This window comes from Scomber japonicus, chromosome 4 (assembly GCF_027409825.1).
Source record: "Scomber japonicus isolate fScoJap1 chromosome 4, fScoJap1.pri, whole genome shotgun sequence".
Classification (NCBI taxonomy): domain Eukaryota; kingdom Metazoa; phylum Chordata; class Actinopteri; order Scombriformes; family Scombridae; genus Scomber; species Scomber japonicus.
In genome coordinates, this window is record NC_070581.1 from 7,317,384 (window position 1) to 7,333,536 (window position 16,153).

Sequence of the window (16,153 nt, forward strand, 5' to 3'; positions counted from 1 at the left end):
AAACCTATACAGCACATATCTGTTTAAGGAAATTATTTACTTAAAAAAAAAGAAAAGAAACTATATATTTGTGAACCATTTTTTAAAATATCTACATCTCCTTTAAGAGCATAGGGGATTGGGAGTGAATGCCACAGACCGGGCCTGCAGCCAGAGAAACAGAAACAGACTAGTTCTGGTAGGTTTCTACATTCAAACAAAACACAATGAAAACATGAAGAGGAATTTCTGAAATGGAGTTTGATTGATATGTCTGAACATCACAGTTGAAGATAATGAAATATTAAAAAAAAAAAAGATTGTTCACAAAATTTACCATGAAAGTGTAAGGTGGAGGTAGGTAATGGTAAAGGTAATGTTACTGCAGAGGTGAGAGCAGGTTGACCAGATGTAAACACTATACTACATAGTGCAAGTGGAGAATTCCTTTAAGGGAAATAAATGGATATATCTTCTCATAAATGAAACATAGGCAATGACAGCATAGATCATATTTTTCATCCATTTCAAAACCAAAAACAGTCACAGGCATGATGGTGCACTTTTTTTGTAGTTCCTTTTATTTTTGTTTCACAGGTTTTCAGTTTTTAATGCACCACTTTCATTTTAAGCAGACTGGACGTCCTTGCTCTCTTGCACCAATTTGCCATCCACCAGTCTCTGAGTGACCAGCTTGGTCTCGACCTTAGAATCAACTGCATCCTCAAGTCTGGAGAAAAAGAAAAAAAAGAGTTAGGTCAATTCAAATTTTGTTACGCTGGAATTAAATCCTTAACATCACTATTTTGGTAAGTTTGAATAGATTTTGTGTCTTACAGTTCTCAGGTATCCACATGCTGACATTATATAATTGAAATGTAAGTGATGGCAAAAGTATTGAGCATTGATGCTGATGAATTGCTTTTACTTTCCATTTCAATGTAGCTTCAGGTTTGCATGGTGCCAATTTTGATTCAAATTTACAAAAGTTTCCCTGAGATGAACAAGGCTCAAATACTGCTCAGCTCACAATGAAGTGCACTGAAAGTTTGGCTTTCTGCAGTGGTTTCAACTGTGTTTGTGTGTTCCACCCCATGCTCTTTCCATGTTCTTCTTATACTCACGTAAAGTCTCCACTACCCTCCAGCAGCCTCCTGTACTCAGCGATCTCGGCCTCTAGTTTTATCTTGATGTTGAGCAGAAGCTCATACTTGAGTGTGTTCTCCTTGATGTTGTTGTGGATGTCAGTGAGTTCATCCTGCAGCTTCAAGATGGTTGTGTTGTACTTCTCCATCTCCATGTCGTTACGCATCTCAATGTCATGGAGGGTAGCCTTCAGGTTTTCTTTCTGTCAAGAGACGAAAGAGAAGTTTTACTATCTGATTGACTGATGCAAAAGATTAGCTTAGCTAGACTGGAAATATGTTAACAGCTAGCCTTTGTCTAAAGGTGACAAAATACGACTTTGCGAACCTCTAAAGCTTGAACTAAAAAGACTATCTAAAAAAAAAAACGTTGTAAAGAGCCCCGCTAGCTGTATAACCCCTGCTCCCATTTTTTAATGCTAGGCTAAGCTAATTGTCTCCTGGCTCTAGCTTCATATTGTATGATGAGAGTTTTATCTATCCTCTCATCTAACTCTTGTCTTGGCATGAAAGTGAATAAACTATTCAGTTAAGCAACCATTAATAATACCCAATAAGCAGATGTCAGGTAAAAATGTATTAGGATATCGGTACTATGAAAGTAGGATGTTATGGAAAACAAGCATGAGTGAGATTCCATGTAAATAAGTACAAAGATTCTTACGAGGCTAAGCATTGACTGTAGTTCAATCTCCAGTGCTTGATAGTTCCTCGTAATTTCAGTAACTTTATTCGTTGCTTCCTTCAGAGCAGATGACTGCTCATCCACATGCCCCTGCACCTCTGTGATCTGGATACAAAATGAACATAAAAATAGTTAACAAATACAGCCAGTCAACCAAGAACAAGAAGGTGCCATGCACTGATGTTGACTAGGCCAATTCGACTGCACCTGTGATTCATGCCATGCTTCGACCTCATCCTGGTTCTTCTGTGCAATCAGCTCATACTTAGCCCTCATCTCGTCCATGATCTGGGCCAGGTCCTGTCCTTTTGGGGCGTCAACGTCCACATGGACCCCATAGTGAATCTGGCCACGCATTTCAGCGACATCCTGTTGATGGGGAAATAGATTCAGAGTGATTTCCTGAGCAAAGAGGTTAAGGAACACACTGATTGCCACAATGGTGGTGTGGCAAAGAGGGTGAAAAAACGCCATTTGTCCTAGTTTTTACCATGATATTGCTTACTAATTTAACCATACTCGTTAATTGTTTGTTTTAGCCATTGTTCCAACATTGATTTGTAACTTGCAGACACATACTGTCCCAGTTTTGTCTGTGTTTTGCATTATTTTGGTTACAGTTCACATACCATCGATATGGACAAGTATTATTAACTTTCCTCATACTGTAGGTGGGTATTTACGGTCCTTTTTACAGTATTATTGGGTTTATCGAATTGGTTTTCAGTCTTTGATTTATAGTATACTGGATGTTAGTTCCTCCCTCACCATCTCATGGTTCTTCTTAAGGGTGATCAACTCTTCCTTCAGAGACTCGATTTCACTCTCCAGGTGCATACAATTAACATTGGTGTCATCCAGATACTTCCTCAGTCCCGCAACATCGTCCTCCACTGTCTGACGCATGGACAGCTCATACTCAATCCTATTGGAAGAAGTAACTTAATATTTAGATTCTGTTTTACCATTGAAGTATGTCCTAACCATCACCAATGTAGCTTGATAATAAAACATACTGTATGCCAGATAATGATAAAGATGGAGACCCTGATTTATACAAAGCTGAAACTCACTTGTCTCTGAAGTCGTCCGAGGCCAGACGTGCGTTCTCCACTGCGATAGCGTGATGTGTGTTGTCCTTGATCATTTCAAGTATCTGAAAAAAAGACATGTTTCTTTTGCAAATGTGTGAAATAAAGATAGACTGTCTGATGAATTGTGCGGGTGAGAGAATTGCCTTTGATAAGACGCTATACATCATTCAAGAACAACACGGGTTATAATGTTGATACTATACACAGTGTCATATCTCAACATGGACATAACGATATTGACTGAGGGTAATAAATCTTGAGTGCTGGGGGTATGATAATAAAGTTACTCATTCAGTCCGGAATGACTTTTGCCCTCATCATAATTTGACATTTACAATGTAAGGGAATAGATTATTGTAAACCAGCAAATCTCTGAAAAACTACCATATAACAGACATTTTTATGCATTAGTTTGTAAATCAGAACTTTGTCAATTTAAGAAATCAGACACAGTTCTGTAAACTAGAGCTATGGCAATTTAGAGGCATCCACTGCACCGGAATTTTTAAAGATTGACTAATTGGTTACTTTACTTACCTGGGCTCTCAGCTCCGAGATGATGGTGTTGTACCTGCTGTAGTCTCTCTCCTCCTCCGGGCCTCTCTTCTCAATGGCCTCTTGAATCTTGATCTCCAGCTTTCTGTTGGCTTTCTCCAGTTCCCTCACTGTCTCCAGGTAGCAGGCCAGGCGGTCATTCAGGTTCTCCATGGCTTTCTTCTCATTTCCGATGGCCAGGGTTTCAGAAGTGGAGCCTGAGGATGTTGATTCGTAGTCATACCCAGTATACCTACCACCAAAGTCAACGCCAAGCCATGAGTTACAGGGTTTAGAGTAATGGCTATAGCTGTTTGGAGTTTTCATGACAACAGGACGTTTAATGTAGGAGGACTGGGATTGAACACGACGGTCCATGACTACAGTAAGTGTGTTGATCAATTCGATGAAGAAGTGGTGCAGAGAATAGAATAGAATATAGAATAGATCCTTTAGCAGAGGCAGCTGTGAGTGAGGAGCGAGGGCAATATTCCTTCCTGGCACACCTTTCTTATCTATTGCATTATTACCTTTAGCCTTCTTGTCTAGACTTTGTCCCATCAACACCCACTCTGAACCAAACAGTCAAAGACATGTGCTGACACTTTCATATTGATTATGGTTAGTAACTGAGCTGTATCTATAGTAGCTGTGATATAAAACTAAAAGGAAACAGTAGGGACGGTTCTGCTCTTATATTTATCTCTTATTGTCAATGAAAAGATCTTATCTTATGAATATGTATAGTCTCTGTAACCAAAGCATAGAGTCAATCCCACACACAGTACAATGTCCTGTTCCTTAAATACTCGTAAGAGCCCCAAATGGTAATAAAAACTGTACAGCTGAATAGTTCCAAAACAAATGAACGAGTCACTCCTGTCTGAATAACATTTGCTAAACCTATACAGCACATATCTGTTTTAGGAAATTATTTAATTAAAAAAAAGAAAAGAAACTATATATTTGTGAACCATTTTTTAAAATATCTACATCTCCTTTAAGAGCATAGGGGCTTGGGAGTGAATGCCACAGACCGGGCCTGCAGCCAGAGAAACAAAAACAGACTAGTTCTGGTAGGTTTCTACATTCAAACAAAACACAATGAAAACTTGAAGAGGAATTTCTGAAATGGAGTTTCATTGATATGTCTGAACATCACAGTTGAAGATAATGAAATATTAAAAAAAAAAAGATTGTTCACAAAAGTGAGAGCAGGTTGACCAGATGTAAACACTATACTACATAGTGCAAGTGGAGAATTCCTTTAAGGGAAATAAATGGATATATCTTCTCATAAATGAAACATAGGCAATGACAGCATAGATCATATTTTTCATCCATTTCAAAACCAAAAACAGTCACAGGCATGATGGTGCACTTTTTTTGTAGTTCCTTTTATTTTTGTTTCACAGGTTTTCAGTTTTTAATGCACCACTTTCATTTTAAGCAGACTGGACGTCCTTGCTCTCTTCCACCACTTTGCCATCCACCAGTGTCTGTCTGATTGTTACCACCTTGGTCTCGCCCTTAGAATCAACTGCATCCTCAAGTCTGGAGAAAAAGAACAAAAGAGTTAGGTCAATTCAAATTTTGTTACGCTGGAATTAAATCCTTAACATCACTATTTTGGTAAGTTTGAATAGATTTTATCTTAAAGTTCTCAGGTATCCACACACTGACATTATATAATTGAAATGTAAGTGATGGCAAAAGTATTGAGCATTGATGCTGATGAATTGCTTTTACTTTCCATATCAATGTAGCTTCGGGTTTGCATGGTGTTAATTTGAATCAAATTTGCAAAAGTTTCCCTGAGATGAACAAGGCTCCAATACTGCTGAGCTCACCTTGAAGTGCATTAAATGTTTGGCTGTTTGCAATGGTTTCAACTGTGTTTAAATGGTCTGTCCCATCCATGTTCCATGCTCTCTTTATACTCACTTAAAGTCTCCATCCAGCAGCCTCCTGTACTCGGAGATCTCGGCCTCCAGTTTCACCTTGATGTTGAACAGTTGCTCGTACTCGCGCATGCTGTGATGGATGTCACCACGGATCTTTGTGAGCTCATCCTGAAGCTTCAGGAGGATTGCGTTGTACTTCTCCATCGCTATGCTGTTGCGCGTTTCGACGTCACGGAGAGTTGCCTTCAAGTTTTCTAACTGTCAAGAGGCAAAAGAGAAGTTTGATTATGTGGTTGACTGATGCAAAAAAGGAATGAAATCATTCAGCTTTCTTACTGCTCTCATCTCTTTACATTAAGTAAAAACAGACAGTAGCCAGTTAGCTTAGCTAGATTGCAAACAGGTAAACAGCTAGCCTTCGTCTAAAGGTGACAAAATATGACTACTAGAACCTCTAAAGCTCAAATTTAATAGATTTGTACAGAGCCAAGCTAGCTGTTCCATCTGCTCAATCTTCTCAAATAACTCTTGTTTTGGCATAAAAGTAAATCAACTATTCCTTAAAGGAACTATTAATAACAATTCCCAATGAGTAGATTAGTTAACAGATGTCAGGTATAAATGTATTAGGCTCTCCGTGACATGAAAGCAGGATGTTGTGGTGAATAAGCACAAAGGTTCTTACGAGTCTCAGCTCTGACTGCAGTTCAATCTCCAGTGTCTGATAGTTCCTCTTAGTGTCAGTCACTACACTCGTGGCTTCCTTCAGGGCAGATGACTGCTCATTCACATGCCCCTGCACCTCTGTGATCTGGATAAAAAATAAAAATACATTTACTTAACAAATACAGCCAGTCAACCAAGAACGTGTCATGCATTGATGTTGACCGGATGAATTCTGCTGTACCTGAGATTCATGCCATGCTTTGACCTCATCCTGGTTCTTCTGTGCTATCAGCTCATACTTAGCTCTCATCTCATCCATGATCCTAGCCAGATCCTGTCCTTTAGGAGCATCAACGTCCACATGGACGCCATGGTGGATCTGGCCACGCAATTCAGCAACATCCTGTTGATGGGGAAATAGATTGGGAGTGATTTCCTGAGCAAGGCAAGAGGGGTTATCCTGTGCAAAGAGGTTAAGGAACACACTGATTGCCACAATGTTGGTGTGACAGAGTGGCTGAGAACATGCCCTTTGTCCCAGTTTTCACTATCATATTGCTTACTAATTTAACTATGCTTGTTAATTGTTTGTTTTAGCCATTGCTGAATCATTGATCAGTAACATGCAGACACATACTGTCCCAGTTTTGTCTGTGTTTTGCATTATTTTTGGTTACATTTCACATACCATCAACACAGACAAGTATTAATAAATTTCCTTAAAGGTGGGTATTTACAATCCTATTTACAGTAGTATTCCTAGTAGTATAAATTGGTATTCAATCTTTGACGACCTGCGCATCTTTTAGTTTGAGTAGTTGTAAACATTCAAATTATTTCTGACAAGTAGTTCCTCCCTCACCGTCTGATGGTTCTTCTTAAGGGTGATCAACTCTTCCTTCAGAGACTCAATGTCGCTCTCCAGATGCATTCGCATAACATTAGTGTCATCCAGAATCTTCCTCAGTCTCGCAACATCGGCCTCCACTGTCTGACGCATGGACAGCTCATACTCCATCCTATTGGAAGAAAGCGAAAGAAACTTTATATATTTAGGTTCTGTTACCATTAAGATATGTCCTAACCATCACCAATGTAGCTTGATAATAAAACATACTGTATGACAGATAATGATAAAGATGGTTTATAGGAAGCCAAACACTCACTTGACTCTGAAGTCGTCTGAGGCCAGGCGTGCATTGTCCACTGCGATAGCGGTATGTGCGTTTTCCTTGATCTTTTCATGTATCTGAAAGAAAGACATGTTTTTTTGTAAATGTGTGAAATATAAATAAACTGTATGTATTCAGTGACACTTCCCGTTTTCTGTTCTCACATGCTCAGCAAACTGTAATTTTCTCTGATGAATAGTGCAGGTGAAAGAATTGCCTTTGATAACACGCTATACATCATAAAAGAACAAAGCAGGTCATCATTTTGTTACTATCTACAAAGTATCATAGCTCAACATGGAATACAGATAATAGACTATGGGTAATAAATCTTGAGTGGGGGGGATTATGATGGAGTTTAACTCATTCAGTCTGGACCGACTCTTGCCCTCAAAACCTTATTTGACATTTACAAGTTTTTAGTGTAGTTTTAGTGTCAACCAATCATTGAACATTGAATTAGCTTGTAAATCAGAAATTGGACACAGTTCTATAAATCAGAACTGAATGAGGCAACTTAGCTATGGCAATATTCTTTTACTTGGAGACACTGCAAATCAGAACACTAAAGGAGACACAGACTTATCACCTCAGTCTTCTTTATGAAATTCTTTATGAAAATTGCACATTGCATATATGCACTTTTTATGTTGTTTTCTATTAAGCTACTGGACTAAACAAGACACCAATCAAAATCATAAAGATTGACTAATTGATTCGTTGACTCACCTTGGCTCTCAGCTCCAAAATGATGGTGTTGTACCTGTCGTAGTCTCTCTCCTCCACTGGGCCGCTCTTGTCGATGGCCTCTCGGATCTTGATCTCAAGCTTGCCGTTGGCCTTCTCCAGTTTCCTCACTGTCTCCAGGTAGTTGGCCAAACGGTCGTTCAGGTTCTGCATGGCGAACTTCTCACTCCCGATGGCCAGGGCTCCAGAATTGACCCCCGAGGATTTTGATTCGTAGTCATACCCACCGCTACCTTGGCCATGGGCGACAGATATCTTGGTCCCGTAGCCCCCTGCCCCTCCGCTAACGCTGTGGGCGTAGGAGGAACGTTGAGGGTAACCGAAAGAGGTCTGGCGTCTCATAAAATGATGCTCCATTGCAATATTGTGCTGATCAGATGAGAGAAGTGGTGCAGAGGGATTAGGCAGCTGAGAGTGAGGGACGAAGAGGAATCTTGGGGTCTTATATATCCCTCTGAAAGGCAATAATCCTTCCTGCCACACCTGTCTTATCTATATTGCATTACTACCTTTAGCCTCCTTGTCTAGACTTTGTCCCACCAACACCCACTCTGAACCAATCAGTCAAAGATAAATACAGCCGGTGTGCTGACATTTTCATATTGATTATGGTTAGTAACTAAGCTGTATCTATGGTAACTGTGATAAAAAGCTAAAAGGATATAGTAAGGATGGTTTCTTATTATCAATAAAAAAAACAAAAAAAACAAATGTATAGTCTTAGTAGCCAAAGCCCTATATACTACTTATTCTTCCTTTGTGCCAAAGAGCTCTGTTGTCCAAAAACATTGTAGTTCCTTTTGAGTCAAACCCACACACAGTACAATGTCCTGTTCCTTAAATACTCCGATGAGCCCCAAATGGTAATAAAAGCACAGCTGAATAGTTCCAAACTAATGAGCTATTCACTCCTGTTTGAATAACATTTGATAAAAATATACAGCACATAGCTGCTTTATTATTAACCTTTTATAAAAAATAAACTATATATTTGTGGGCCATTTTTAAAATATATCTACACCTTCTGTAAGAGTGTAGGGGCTTGGGCCGGAGTGCCACAGTCTGGGACAGCAGTCAGAGAGTATTGAGAGAATGACTAGTTTTGGCCTATTTGTTGACAATTGGAAAAAATGTAAAATACAGAATCACACCAACCTGGTATTTAGAATAAAAAGTTGTGTTGGTACCTGTGCGAAGAAACAATCACAGGAAGTGTAACGACTTTTTAATCCCTGGAATGTATTGAAACAATAAGTGGGCTAAGTGAGAAGAGGAGTTCCATGGATGCCATGAAATTTGTTATTAGGACTTAAAACAGTAATTATTTTCTGTCAAATCTGCTGTTGTCGCATGTCCTTCAGTTTCATTCATGTATTCTGTTCTGTCATGTTGTGATGATATAATCTCATATATTAGGTACATGAATGGTTTCTCCTTTCAAACAAAACACCATGAACACATGATTAAGAATTTCTGGAATGCACTTTATTGATATGTCTGAACATCACAGCGCAACAGGAAGATTCAACTGGACAGAAAGAAAACTAAAAAAAAAAGATAAAAATGATGAAATACTTTTAAAAAAAAGATTGTTTCCATTGAATTGGACTCTTTTATTACTTTGAAATATTCAATGTTGTAAGTTATTTTGTCTCTTAAAAAGCTAACAGTTCTCCAAATCTGAACAAGTGGTCAACACACAAAAACATAAATAAAAGAATGTCATGATGAAATAAATAGAAGATGATTTTGTTTTCTTCTGATCCAGTTTTTTATCAGCCTGTGGATGAGCTGTATACCCAGGAAGTCAAACTAATTGCAGCATCAATTGAGACTCTTATGGTTAGTGCTGTTTGACTAAGAAGTAACAAGAGCGAATTGAAAAAAAAAAAGGTTTGGTCAATTGGATGTTAGTGTTATGATGCAGTGATTGTTGGGACTGTCAGGTGGTTGCTTCGGGTATTTAGAGGTTCTTGGTCTCTGTGCTGGAGGAAACCACTTTGCCATCCACCAGGGTCTGCGTGACAGTCATGACTTTGGTCTTGACTGTTTTCTGGTCTTCCAGAGCGTCCTGGAGCCTGAATGGAAAGATGGAGAAAACATCAAATGTCAGGTAGTTTCTATTAAATGATGTACTTTTCCTTGTCCTTTGAACAATTCTGTCAATACAAATAATATCTACATACGTGAAGTCTTCGCCGTCCAGCAGCCGTCTGTATGTTGCGATCTCTGCCTCCAGCTTCATCTTCATGTTGAGCAAGGCCTCGTACTCCTGTGTCTGCAGCTGGATGTTGTTACGCAGCTGTGTGAGCTCTGCCTCCAGACCCAGGAGGACGGAGTTGAGAGACTCGATCTCCATGTTGTAACGCATCTCTGTGTCTCTCAGTGTGCCATCCAGAGATGCTTTCTGTGAGCAGAGAGAGAGAGTAGAAAAGGGGAAGAAAAGAACGGGTTAAAATTTTACAATGAACCCAGCTGGCCGATGAAAGCTGCCATAGCAACAGGTCACCGGAGTGTAAAGCTTATGTCAACAAAGTAAATGTGAGAGACTTGAAGTGAGAGTGCTGACGTGAGCATTGCAAGGGTGTTAAGATAGGCGTGTGTTGAGGTAAATGAACTGTGTGCTGACTGTGTGCTTCTCACCAGGCTCTTCTGTGACTCCAGCTCAATCTCCAGGGTTTGTAACTGTCTGCGCAGGTCATTGACCTCTGTATGGGCACCCTTCAGGGCCTCTGTGTTCTGAGTGACCTGGGTCTGCACTTCTGTTATCTGAAATCAAGATTAAAATATATGTTAAGTATATAACATATATATATATATATATATATATAAATCAACTTTTCAGATTATTAAAAAAAAACACTGTTAACTAGGGACTTTGAACTGCAGAAGAACTTCCCTGTTTGTAGATGATACTCTGGTTTCTTGTAAATAATTTACCTGAGTTTCGTGCCATGCTTTGAGTTCTTCTTGGTTCTTCTGTGCCATCTTTTCATACTTGGCCCTTATCTCTGCCATAATCTGAGCCAGGTCGTGTCCTTTAGGAGCATCAACATCCACATGGACTCCTGACTGGGCGATCTGGTTACGGAGCTCCATAACTTCCTAAAGACACAAGAATGGATAAAAGAATTAAGGAAAAATTACACTTTTTTATAAGATGTCCTTGTGATATCATTTGAAGTTAATAGAGTGTTATTGATATGTGAACCCGCTCTGTTTCCGGGCCTTTTCCAACCACAATCACATGCCATGGTCAGGTAAACAGGGGGAGTATCTAAACGTGTGTCTGGTGCTGTAAATATTTAGTTCAGTAGTTCCCTCAGTAAACAAATGGTTGTGTTATTGCTTAAGCATCTAGATTATAGTCATTTGGATGCTTTGGTGTTTTTTCTGCCACCAAAGATGGATGGGAACCATTTTACGATGAGGCTTGCCATAGAATTCACACACTGACATTTCAGATTTATGTTGCCATTCTGCCCTTTTCCCACTACAGTTTTCTTAAGCTTGTTTGCATGAATGCCCTGCAGCCTCTCAGGACATGGCAGTTACAGTTGTGGTGTAGTGAACGACATGTAAAGCCCATCCTCACAAGAAAAATGGCTGTATAGGTCAAAATATGTTTGTATAATTATGTTTAGGCCATCTAGTGGCCATAGTAATTATGGCTAGCGTAAATGACGCAATTGAGATGACCTTTACCACAGCGTTGCCATTAGCTAAAACATAATGATATTTTAACAGTGATTTGTAATGCTTTTGGGAGCAGCATGTCACCCTCCTATTTTCGCACATTATACACCTATGAGTCATTCTGTAAATGCTCCTATGGGTTGTTCTGGACTATAGGTACAATCAACCTATGTGGTCGTTTAATTTTGAAGAAGTGCGTATGTCCAAAACTTAAGCACACACACTGATAATTAGGGTATTAGAGGGATGAGCTTGTCAGCAAATATTTATTCAGGTCTTGTAAAGGTGTGGTTATTTGCAGAAATGATAGCCAGGGGCGTTTGGAAAGTGGCTTTTGTTTGAAATATATTAGACTTTGTTGAAAGCAGGACTTAAATTGTCAACAGTGAAGTAGCGTGACTAGTCTTTGACTTTCATTGATAAACCAGTCTTAGCACACGGTGAAGGCCCTGAGAACCTATTTTCTAAACCAGCTTCTTGTGATATGTGATCAAGTCCAACATTAACCAACCTTGTTTCTGCTAATGTTAGAACAGTTTTGGTTAAGAGATTTCTGTGATTCTGTTTTTGTCTGTGGTTTTCTCACTGGTTTGAAGTGGGCGGGGCTCACTGATGTCATATATTTCCATGCAGATTTTTAAAATGTTTAAAACTTGTAATAAAAAATTGTGCCGGGTGTTTTTTCTATGAACTTTAACTTTAGATTTTACTCATTAAGTTATGAATATTTGATATTATAAAGAAAATTGAGAACACATTTCAAAATGTTTGATAGTTGAGATGAGGATTTGAATGTATTCACACTCACATTTTCATGGTTCTTCTTGAGGTGGATGAGCTCTTCCTTCAGGGATTCAATCTCACTCTCCAGGTTCATGCGGCTCATGTTGGTGTCATCAATGACCTTCCTCAGACCAACGATATCAGCCTCCACAGACTGGCGGATGGCCAGCTCTGACTCATATCTAAACATCACAGGGCAGGGCAGTTAGGATAACTTCAAACCCTAGTACAGAGATCAGTCCAATTTAGGACTTGTGATAACTGACTTGTGTTGACTGTCCTAATTAGTAAGGCATTCATGATTTATGACTACAAAACAAACAATTGTCTCTTTAGATAATGACTATATGTGTTTATCCTACAATCCATTCAGTAGTAAAACTGGGTGTGGTCATAGCTGTCTGGCTTAGTGTTTTACAGTTGCAGCGGTACAACGGGCGGGCCTTACTTCACTCTGAAGTCATCAGCTGCCAGGCGAGCGTTGTCGATGTTGAGAACCAGGCGGGCATTGTCCGTGGTGGAATCAAACACCTACAATGTTTACAAAAGAAACATGTTATTTAGATTGCAAACTGCAGACATGAGCCAGCAGAGACGACCAACAGCTGGGTGAACATTTACACTAAAGAGCTGACAAAGACAGAAAAAGCTGGTCATAACTTGTTCCCTTTTTTTTTTAGTTATATCATTACTCATATCACCAAGTAATAATACATTAAACCCTTTTTTGACATTTTGGGAAGTACAGTAATTGCTTTCTTGCTGAGTTACATGGGCAAATTAATACCTTACTTATGTGTAAGTGTAAATATGAAGCCACAGCGAGCAGCCAGTTAGCTTGGGCTAGCATTAAGACTGGAAACAGCTAGTCTGGCTCTGGCCAAAGGTAGGAAAATCCACCAGCTCTCAGCCAAGAAATGACACATAATTAAAGCCAATTAAATGTTTTTACACTTTATTTCTGTAGGTATTGTGTTATTTATTTTAAAATTGAAAAAGTCAGACTTTATTAAATGTACATTTTTGAAGTATAGGCACATTGAGTTGGAGCAAAAGTGTCTTTGTTTGTATGTGTAAATGAGGACAGTGCCAGTGGGTTGCTTTAAAAACCACATGGTTTCAGTATTTGCTTTAGCACGGTACAGTAGATAAGAGCTGGGATGGATGGCTGGGGAGACATCCACGTCACAAAGCCCAGGAGCCAATCAGTGACTGCCAAGCAGCAACTGTCCCGTCGCTGCTAAGGAACAGGATCTTTCCTGTCAGCAGACTGGGAGCAGGTGATTTGCATAAGGAAAGGCGTTGATGGCCGTTGTGGTGATGTGTATGTGCGTGCTCTGCTGTGTAGGTTGCGTGTGCATGTGTGTGTTTGCATGGGTTGTTGACTGAGTGCTGTACTGGATCAGTGCTGTCTTAATGTTGACGTGAGAGTCTGTGTTTTCTCAGATGGGGGTTTGTGTGATTTTTGCATCATGCCAAAGAAAAAAAAGAATGTTTTTAACCCTGGGCTGTTTAGATTAACTGAGGCCCTCGGCTGTTAGTAGAGTAAATAAAACCTTATTTCAAAACAGAAATCTCATTTGACCCCCTTTGTTTTGATAAGATTTTAAGATATCATTTTGCCTCCCGTTTTGCCAATTTCATTTACGTCATCTTTTCAAAGGAGGGTTTGCTGACCTTGATGTTGCTATCTGTGTTTGTCCCAAAGGGAAAAATAGTAGAAAAACTACTTTTTTTGGGCATGCACACTTTCCCACAGCGAGAAGACGCAGAAATAATACTAATTCCAAATGTTTAACTGCGACAACATGTTTGGATGTCTCTCCAGTTTGGCCCAATGGATCAAACTAAAATAACTGGAATGTTCCACGTAATTTTCTGAAAAAGGAAAAATAAAGTTTTGAATGAATGGATGAATGGCAGCAAGTGGAGCATCACACATTCCAGTTCTGTCTCAATTATTCTGTGTTTTTTTTCTGTGGTAGTCAATGGGGCGAAACATGGAATGAATGATTAACACTTTTTCCTGTTTGTGCAATGTGCAATGCCATTATTTGTCTTTATATTGTGAAATCTCTTTGCATTGCATCTAATTACATTGACTGCCCCGGATGTATTTGTATAGGAGTGTATCAGGTAAATGTGAAATTAATTGTGTTATCAGATTAATTACGTATTAATACCAGGACATAAAGTGACTAAACTGAGCTCCACCTTGAAATATTTTACAATAAGTGAATAAGATTTGAATCCATAATGTGCTGTCTTCTTTTCCTATCTTATCAGCTACTGTATGACCAGTCCCATTGTCCAGCAAACATATCATTGTTTGAGGAAAAAGGTTGTTAAAGTCATGATGTATGGGCCTGCACGTTGACCTTTTCCCGTCTGTAAAGTCCAAGGACTCATTTGTTTGTTGTTTCTGTCTGTTTTCCTGTCTCTGTGACCCCTCATCCCCCAACATTCCTCTGCCATACTGTTTCCGGTTCAGTCCCCGGCCCCTGGCCCATAGCGTAGCAGCGGGCTCTGTGCCGAGTACGAGCAGGAACCCAGAATACCCCCCTCCCACCCTCTGTTAGAATTCCAGTAACCCAGAGTACTGATGAGGTTACATTTAAGTCAAGGGGTGCAGAATATATTGCTCACATATGTATAATCCATAATATGCTCAAAAACACTTACTTCACATCTTCTCCTCACATCTCACCCTGGGTTTCATCTTTCATCTCACCCATACACATGGCCTCCCTCCCTCTATCCTAACTGTCACCTCATCTGCTTTTGTTCAACACATAATAAATCAAAACATTGCCCCCCCATCTGTTCTCACCATCATCCCCCCAACTTCTCCTCACCTTTCTCCTCAGGTCGTCCAAGATGGCCTGGTACTTGCTGTAGTCTCTGAAGTCAGGTCCACTCTTCTCCAGGGCCTCCTTGATCTTAATCTCCAGCTTGTGGTTGGCCTGCTCCAGGTTCCTCACTGTCTCCAGGTAGTTGGCCAGACGGTCGTTCAGGTTCTGCATGGCGAACTTCTCGTTGCCCATGATGTCTCCGCTGTTTCCGCTCACCTGGACGCTGCTGGAGAAGCCCCCTGCTCCGGAGCCCATTCCCATTCCCATTCCCATACCCATACCGGATCCCAGACCACTGCGCACGCTTGAGGAGACACTAATGCGGGCCCCACCGGCACCACCATGGATAGTGGGGGCCCTGTAGACAGGCCCTGTAGAGGTACGGGTGATGGATACAGCAGATGGCCTGCTACTGGTTGAGGAGCGCACAGAGTATGTACTTTGCTTAGAGGTTTTCATTGTAGCTGGAGAGTTTGAGACTCTGTGAGAGAGACTGAGAGTAGGAGAGAGAGGCACAGGCTGGGTAGGCTGAAATGGGAGCTCACAGACACAAGGCAGGAGGAGAGGGGAAGCTTTTAAACTATATAAACCTTGTGGGCCCTCAGGTCCGCCCCTTTGACCACTCCCCTTACTCTGAGTCGCCACCCTCTTTCCACAGGCTGAAACCGCAGGACAGCTCATAGCATGCCTTTGTCCTTCATAGCCTTCCTAAGTTGGTAAATTCAGAGAACTTTGTCTGTATTAAATAACTTGGAGGTTTTCTGAATTTGGATAATAAAATTAGACAACTTTTATTTAGTATAATACACAAAATATAACTTGGACTATGGGAGCCTTTTTTTTAAGGATAAAGTTGACATGTTTTATTTCAACCAACTATTCCCCTGATGAGATTA

The 16,153-nt window shown here is 40.1% G+C and overlaps 3 protein-coding genes across 3 annotated transcripts; all 3 read right to left on the minus strand.

The window, feature by feature from the left end:
* Window positions 1–606: 606 nt before the first annotated feature.
* On the minus strand, window positions 607–3,815 carry LOC128357109 (keratin, type I cytoskeletal 18-like). Its single transcript, XM_053317349.1, has 7 exons — window positions 3,441–3,815; window positions 2,883–2,965; window positions 2,578–2,734; window positions 2,017–2,178; window positions 1,789–1,914; window positions 1,104–1,327; window positions 607–709 (listed from the first exon to the last, which is right to left on the minus strand). Exons 1-7 carry the CDS (start codon window positions 3,813–3,815, stop codon window positions 607–609), a joined length of 1,230 nt encoding a protein of 409 aa, XP_053173324.1.
* A 1,031-nt stretch (window positions 3,816–4,846) lies between these two features.
* On the minus strand, window positions 4,847–8,283 carry LOC128357110 (keratin, type I cytoskeletal 18-like). Its single transcript, XM_053317350.1, has 7 exons — window positions 7,909–8,283; window positions 7,174–7,256; window positions 6,870–7,026; window positions 6,249–6,410; window positions 6,027–6,152; window positions 5,382–5,599; window positions 4,847–4,991 (listed from the first exon to the last, which is right to left on the minus strand). The coding sequence occupies exons 1-7, from the start codon at window positions 8,281–8,283 to the stop codon at window positions 4,883–4,885; spliced, it is 1,230 nt and encodes a 409-aa protein (XP_053173325.1). The 3' UTR covers window positions 4,847–4,882.
* A 1,106-nt stretch (window positions 8,284–9,389) lies between these two features.
* Window positions 9,390–15,830, minus strand: krt18a.1 (keratin 18a, tandem duplicate 1). Its single transcript, XM_053317896.1, has 7 exons — window positions 15,261–15,830; window positions 12,854–12,936; window positions 12,431–12,587; window positions 10,867–11,031; window positions 10,570–10,695; window positions 10,113–10,333; window positions 9,390–10,004 (listed from the first exon to the last, which is right to left on the minus strand). Exons 1-7 carry the CDS (start codon window positions 15,714–15,716, stop codon window positions 9,890–9,892), a joined length of 1,323 nt encoding a protein of 440 aa, XP_053173871.1. The 5' UTR covers window positions 15,717–15,830; the 3' UTR covers window positions 9,390–9,889.
* Window positions 15,831–16,153: the final 323 nt, after the last annotated feature.